This window comes from Asparagus officinalis, chromosome 10, assembly GCF_001876935.1.
Source record: "Asparagus officinalis chromosome 10, Aspof.V1, whole genome shotgun sequence".
Lineage (NCBI taxonomy): Eukaryota > Viridiplantae > Streptophyta > Magnoliopsida > Asparagales > Asparagaceae > Asparagus > Asparagus officinalis.
In genome coordinates this window covers 3,289,185-3,296,684 of record NC_033803.1, presented here as the reverse complement: position 1 = coordinate 3,296,684, position 7,500 = coordinate 3,289,185, and the positions used below count along the sequence as shown (strand labels likewise).

The 7,500-nt window shown below is 37.0% G+C and overlaps 1 protein-coding gene across 10 annotated transcripts in view; it reads right to left on the bottom strand.

Moving 5' to 3' along the window:
• LOC109825670 (high mobility group B protein 15-like) overlaps positions 1 to 7,500 on the bottom strand; it is a 25,682-nt gene that overhangs the window by 9,459 nt on the left and 8,723 nt on the right. For 3 of the 10 annotated variants that reach the window (XR_002243068.1, XR_002243071.1, XR_002243069.1), the window contains exons 7-14: positions 6,689 to 6,763; positions 6,533 to 6,601; positions 6,406 to 6,441; positions 6,243 to 6,302; positions 5,659 to 5,894; positions 5,422 to 5,564; positions 4,896 to 4,948; positions 631 to 723 (exon numbers count right to left, since the gene is read on the bottom strand). Coding sequence is in view for 4 of the 10 variants with exons in the window: in XM_020392534.1 (XP_020248123.1) it covers positions 5,430 to 5,564; positions 5,659 to 5,894; positions 6,243 to 6,302; positions 6,406 to 6,441; positions 6,533 to 6,601; positions 6,689 to 6,763 (611 nt within the window). In the remaining 6 variants the exon portion in view is untranslated. Of the gene's footprint in view, positions 1 to 630; positions 758 to 4,895; positions 4,949 to 5,246; positions 5,565 to 5,658; positions 5,895 to 6,242; positions 6,303 to 6,405; positions 6,442 to 6,532; positions 6,602 to 6,688; positions 6,764 to 7,500 lie in introns of those variants that run through there. The other 7 variants (XM_020392534.1, XM_020392537.1, XR_002243073.1 and 4 more) reach the window with 6 other exon arrangements.

Sequence of the window (7,500 nt, the reverse complement as noted above, 5' to 3'; positions counted from 1 at the left end):
CGCTAGTGTCACGCTGTCTGACAGGTCTCCCAAGCGTTTCCGACATACATCAAACCAAAATTAATTAGTGGTGAACAGTTACTATTCAAAAGTAAACTCATCTTGGACATAGAGAAAATGAATAAATAGATATAATAAAAATATCGGTTAATAATGGTGTTTGTGAATGGGCTGGTTGGGGCTGGGATTTTGTGGTGAGCAGTCCGATCCCGAAGCTCGGGTCCCTTGGGCTTAGTTTCGGCCCAGATCCAGCCCACAGCCTAAAAGCCTGGAGCCGGTTTATATAAATTTTTTTAAGAAAAACCTTGCTGAAATTTAAAACAACTACGTACAACAAGATCTCATTAAGAGAATGTCACAAAATTTAATAAAGGAAGTATTTTATTAAAGATTGATGAAAGTTTTATAATGGTACTTAAATTGGAGATAATTACATAACAGAATAGGAATATTTCTGATTTATATCATAAACAAATTACAAGAACTAAGCACTCTTGATATATATTGAGTTCTTGAAAAAAAATCCTAAAAATTTACTAAATATTATCATTTAAAACTTCAACTAGTGGATGAACCTGCTACATGACTTTCATCAGGAGAATCTTCTACAAATATGTTGCTGTATGATACCTTGCGTCCATTCTTCTGCTTTGAACCGGTCTTCAGAGAGCATCGATCTCTTCAAGTTCTCATTGCTTAAACTGCATCTTCTGGGTCAGTACTCTATCACCAGTTTAAAAAAAACACTCTGAGACCACTGTAAATGCCGGTGGAGTTAGAATATCATTGCCCATATTAGAAAGCATGCTGACAGTTTTTTATTGTGCTTAGCACCATGCCAATATATCAAAACTTGTTGCTTCCTCATCAGTAGCAAAATCATCTTGTCGTTCAAAGTAAAAAAAAGACAGCTCAATTGAAGTATGTGAGGGTTTTGTTTTTCACTTCTATTCATTAAAGATTTACTCTAAAACTTTTTAATGATAGACTTGGGACTGTGGAGCCAAAGTCTTGGGTCTAGACCTCAATGTTGCAGCATAATCATCATATAACTCAAATAATTTATCGCTTACGTTGTTTGTATATTCACCTACGTCAAAATAGTACTGCATATTTTCATAAATACCAGAAATTGTATGTTCACAACCTTTTAGGCTAAATTACCATATTGGTATATTTAGTTATCACATTTTACCAATAAGGTATACTTAGTAGCTCCAGCAACAATAAGGTATTAATACCTTATTCTAAGTTATCATTTTGGTCTAATCTCTCATCGATGATAAGAACTATGTGCCAGAGCCTAACATGTCTTCAAGTGAGCAAGTTTAAACGGTAAAAAATGCTAATATGTCGGAGCTTTGATGATTTGTTAGAGGGTTAGGCGGGATTCATAACTACCTCAAACTCTAAATAGAAGCCCAAAAGCCCTCTTCTCTCTCAAAATTTTGGAGACTGAAGGAAAACAAAGAACCCTAATTTTCTGCCAATTCATTTTCAGCCCATTAGAATCTCATTTCCAAGTTAAATGAAACCAACTACATTATACATGTCATCATCACTTTCCAAGTCAGCAGCCAAAAAGAACCAAATCGGGTGCATGTGAGGTCACGTGAGCATTTGCCTCAAAAAAGTACACCAGAGGGGATCTTATTTAGCAAAATGGAAAATTGGAATATGTTTTAATACCTTATTGTTGTCGGAGCAACTAAATATACCTTATTGATAATTTGTTCAACTGAATATACCAAACAGGTAATTTAGCCCAACCTTTTAGCTTTCCTCTAGGATCCATTACAATTCCGTAACTGAATACTAAAGATGTCTTTTTACATATTTATTGAATAAGAAAAAATAGGTCTATAAGTTGGCCTCAAAACAATGCTTCTAAGTTGGAAAGTAATGCCAATGAAAACAGGACTCATCCACTTCTTTGCTTGAGGAGTTAAGCGATGGCTAAAAAGTAGATGTTAGTGTATCCTAGCCATTTAAAAATGTTATGAGTTTGGAACCGATTAACTATGCTTAGATCTATGGGCATAGGAGCTGTATAAATGGTAGGATTACTTTATCCTTTCATTATATGTATAGTGTAGACTATCTAAAAATCACAACAGATAGCTGATCCCCCATCAAACACCAATGATAAAAGTTACAATTCGACGGCTTCCAGAAGGCTACAATTTGAAGACTTTCACGTAGATCGATGAAGGTTACAATCTGACGACCTTCGCAACAACTGATGAAAGCTCTAATCAACAGCCTTCACAATCAACATCGGGAGTTACAATCTGACGACTCTCACATAAGAGTTGTAATTTTCATTTTTGTTGTGTAACAGACGTCTTATAAAAAGACTATCTCTTTCGAATTTGTTGTAATCGATCAAAGATATAATGAATTCCACAACGAGACCAACTTTTGACGAAAACACCTCCTGTGTCGATCAGCATCATTCTTATATTTAGCATTAGATTGTTCTATCTTCTCCTTTACTTCTTGTTGGATAGCCCGTATCTTTTTAACCATATGATCTGCAGGAACACTCTGTCCGGGAAGCTTAGGCAATGGAGCAAGGTCGAGATAATGATTCGGAAGCCTTCCATACACAATCACAAAGGGTGTTGTAGGCTATCTAAAGATCACTACAGATAGCTGATTCCCATCAAACATCGATGATGGAAGTTACAATTTGACGGCTTTCAGAAGACTATAATTTGAAGACTTTCACGTGGATCGATGAAGGTTATAATCTAACGACCTTCGCAACAACTGATGAAAGCTCTAATCAACAGCCTTCACAATCAACATCGGGAGTTACAATCTGACGACTCTCACATTTTCAAGGAGCCAAGACGAAGGTTACAAGATGACGATCTTTGCAACGCTCTAGCAACAGAGACTACAAATCGACGGTCTCTTCAAACTAAAACGTAGATATCTCTCAAACCGTAAGGAATTTGGCAAAACTGACGGAGCAAACTGAACCCTATGGGGTTGGTTTGGTCGGCTCCGTCTCTTCGAGATAGCCGATTTTCATATATAATTCGTCCAATTCCGACTTACGGTTTGAAAGTTATGACATGTTTTTCGCAGCAAGTTATGTTCTGAAGTCCGTCTGCAAGACTGGACTTCGTCTGAACATTGGACTTAGCCTAAACCTCGCCAAACCCGCCTAAAGGCTTGCCTCTGCATTACAGAGTCAAAACGCAGAGTTTGTGGACTTAAAACGCAGAGTTTGTGGACTTAAAATGCAGAGTTCAACTCTGCGTCCAACAACAAAAACGCACAGTTAATGCGGAGCCTAACTCTGCGTCCCAGGTCCAGAGACGCACAGTTAATGCAAAATCCAACTCTGCGTCCCAGGTCCAGAGACGCACAGTTAATGCAGAACCCAACTCTGCGTCCCAACCCTGTGTCCCAGGTCCAAAAACGCACAGTTAATGCAAAACCTAACTCTGCGTCCCAGGTCCAGAAACGCACAGTTCATGCAGAACCCAACTCTGCGTCCCAGGTCTAAAATGCAGAGTTCATCTCTGCACAGCACGACCTGTGCGTTTTCAGCCTAAAACAGGCCTAACTCTGCGTTTCAGGTCCAAAAACGCATAGTTCGAGCCCAGAACGTTGTTTTTAGCGTTTGACTCGTTCAAGCACGATTTGAACGGTTCCAAAACTGTTTTCTCCCCAAGATTTGAGGGGATCACTATCCTATCATGGAGAGATTTATAGGGGGCAGTTACACCCTATTAAACCCTCATTAAGGAGAGATTTAAGGGGACGGTTACACCCCTAAATTCCCTATAAATAGTGGGAAACTCAACCGAGTTAAGGGCTGGCTTTTTGGACCAGAGAATTGGCAGCAAAGAAGAGATCTTCGGCTGACCTTTTGGGCGAATTACTGGAGCTTCCTGCAGCGAAAAAGTTTCTTGAAGCCTTGGGCCTTGGCTTGTCAAACCGATTTTCGGTTAAATCAACTCTTTCATAGAGTTTCAAACTCGTTCAGAATTATCAACTCATCAAGAGTTCTAAAACTTGCTTTGCAAGTTCTCCACAACGTCAAATCGTGAGGAAAAAATCACGTTCCAGTGAAACAAGACGTTCGGATCGTCAACGGAGAGCAAACTCGACGCGAGCATTCGAGGGAGGCAAGACGTTCGGATCGTCAACGGAGAGCAAACTCGACGCGAGCATTCGAGGGAGGCACTCCATCGCCACTGTGAAGTCGTCAACGGAGAGCAAACTCGACGCGAGCATTCGAGGGAGGCACTCCATCGCCACTGTGAAGAACCCAGGATTAAACAAAGGGGAGAATCCAGATCATTCTCTTCTCTTTTGTAATTAGGAAATCCGATTGTAACTGAGATTAAGGAATACAGAACAATTTTCCTTCATTCTTTTTACAGCAAATTTTTCCACAAACACATAGCAGTTTTAACTCCTCAAGCCAACACAGAACAACTACAAGGATTCTTGTCCAAGAAGGTGTGTAAGAAGGACAATATCATCAGAAGCAAAAGCCAAGAGTTCTTGGATGTTTTATCCTCTCTAATATGAAAAAGTAAAGTAGAGAACACTACTTCTATCTACCAAAGTCTATTATTACATGGCCAATTGCAATTTGTTCCAAATTTTAGCATTTAGGATATCCCTTGTAAATTCCCACTTTTCACTAAAGAAGAATCAAAGCCATCAAATAAAAGTAGTATATTTAGAACATTAAAAAAAAGATATGTACAAAAATATAGCATAGTATCTTGCATATGTTTATCTCTCGTTCTTTGATAATACAAAAGCTTCAAATTTATACTTTAAACGAGTTTCAAACAATATAAGTAATAAATGCAGAACTCATATGCAGTAATTACAAAATAAAGAAATGATATTTAAAATCTCACCTTGCATACTCATAACTCTAAAGCCTCCACTACAAGATTGAATCAGCACCATCCTTGCATAGAAAAGTATACTAATCTAAGCAATGAGTTGTTAGGTGATAAATCGGCTTCGACTGAGAAGAAATGGAAAGTAAACACAAAATTAGACACTCAACAAAAGAATGTGCCAACTTAGGTCTTGAAATCAAGTAAATGTAACAAAGCAAAATCATTGAAAAGCAATTAGCAAAACAAACAGACCTTTTCGGTTGTCAAATAATGTTTGATAGACATCGATATGATGTATGTTGTCAGAACCCAAACAGACATTGGAAGTATTGATACATAAGCGAATGCCACAACCCAAATGGATTTCAACTCAAAAAAATTCATGCAATTGATTCTAAAAATTTACAAATCAAAATATCAATGCCAAATACAAAAATGGATCAGAAGTGACATAGCGCCAAATATGGTTTATCTCCATTAACAATAGGTTTATCACACTCCAGCATCAGAATTCACCATATCCTCTGGGTTAGCTTACTAGGTTAGTCATCTGTTGTTCTCCCGCTCAGCTGCACTATTCCTTGGAGCTTGCTGTGATTGCACAAGTCTAATCCTCTCCTCATATGCTTCCAACTCCTTTTTGTACCTTTCCTTCTCCATACTTTCTCGGTTAATATACATCTGCCATATAAAAAACAATTGAAATCGTATTAGAGTCTCAACACATTTGACAAATTTTGAACTCTTTGTGCAGTAAAAAAAATGCCCTTATTACCCTTTTCTCTTCTTCAGAGAACATAGCCCATGCTTCTTGAATATGCCTGAAATGTTCTATCATATCAGGGAATGGAAGATTCCGGATTAACTTTTCCTCAAAAAATATGCAGAAAGCGGTCCTACAAGGTGTTGGAAGCGCTCCAGGATCAGATGATGAAGTGAACGAAGATGCAGGAATGTTTGCTCCAGAGAGGGTCTGCACCTGCTGTAGCATCTCAGGCAAGTTTTGTGGACCTAATGTAATGATGATCAGGTTACTAAAAAATATATAGTACAAATACATTTCTCACGTTAAACTTTGGTAAATAAAAAATAAAAAACACTATGGTTTTGTACAAACAAATCAATTTTAAAAGTGATCCCCCTCCATTTATCAAATAATCTTCATTTTCCAATATAATATTCATGTACGGATTCATATAGGCTTAGAGATAATTCACATGTTTTCACTTTAAACTTGGTAATTTGAAATGAAGGAGTCAAATTCTCACTTTTAAAACCTTTGAAGGTTATTTTTGAAAATCATGCAAATCTTTGGGGTATTCTTTAATTTACCCTTTAACTTTAAAACAAACATCTTACCAGCTGGCATATTTTCTCCACTGCCATGGGCATCTCTATTTGCTGGAGGAGATTCTGCCTCTAGAAATTGAACAGAAGAGATTGAGCTAAGTCAGTGTGCTTTCAATAAAACCTTAGGCCTTTAAAAGAGAGAAAAAGACGTTTAAGGGAGAAGACTTCTCACCAACAGGTTCATTTTCCCTAATAGGTGATGCATCCCCTATAACATAAGATGAAGGGATGTGGTGTATAAGGATCAAGTAATTCTATAAAATAAAGAATAAAAATAAGAGATACAGGGTGGACTTCACCACTTGGTGCATGTAACCCAAGATTGGGTTCAGATGGAACATCTGCATATGCTGCAGTCTCATTGTCATCTACGTTTCAAGGAAATAGTTAGACATTTTATTTATTTATTTCATAAACAACGAAAAAGAAGCAGAGAGAATGTCAAGTGAGTGTACTATCTAGAGAAGCATGCGGGTTAGAGCCTGATCCTGTGATACGATTACGCTCCTCATTTTCAGGAAGAGGTGCAACTGGACAATGAGATGGAAGAGGAAAAATCAGATTAGTTTGTAAAATTATGTAGGCGAAAGAAAATTATTGTTGTTTTCTTTTGATAAGGAAAAAGAAAATGGCGAAGAGAGAAAAGCACATTAAGATATTTTCTAACACAAAAAAGAAGGGAAAATGATGCAATGAATTAAAATACAAAAAGAAAAAAACTCATAATTCTCGGGCTGGCTTCCCCCAGGAGACACGTGGTCAATGACAGGTTGAGGCAGCAACAAGATCTTTAAGAATGAAGATTAAGAGTAATTAATTTTACACATTAAAATGCAATTAATGTGATATTTATTTATATTTAAAAAAAACTTGTATAAGTAAAACAGTGGACTTTCTATCATAATTGCATATCTTTAACTGAAAACTCATAGTTGACAGTTTCCAGCTTTCAAGTGTATGCTACCTGCTTGCATAAGGTAAAAAATTGATGTATTTGTTTCTGATTTGAATATAAACAAAGCTAGATTTTACCTACTAATGCTACAAAATTCCCATATTGTGTCCATGTTCAGGGTTGATTTTGATGTCTTCTTTCCTATTGCGTGATTATCATTTATCACAAGTTCCCCCTTTTATCTCAAAAATATGAAAGAATACTACTTTCTTCCAAATATATTAATGAACGTTTTGGAATCTTGAAACGGATGCAATGTATCTCACATTTTATGACTTTGTTAAATTTTCAAATGAATTGGTAAGCTATAAT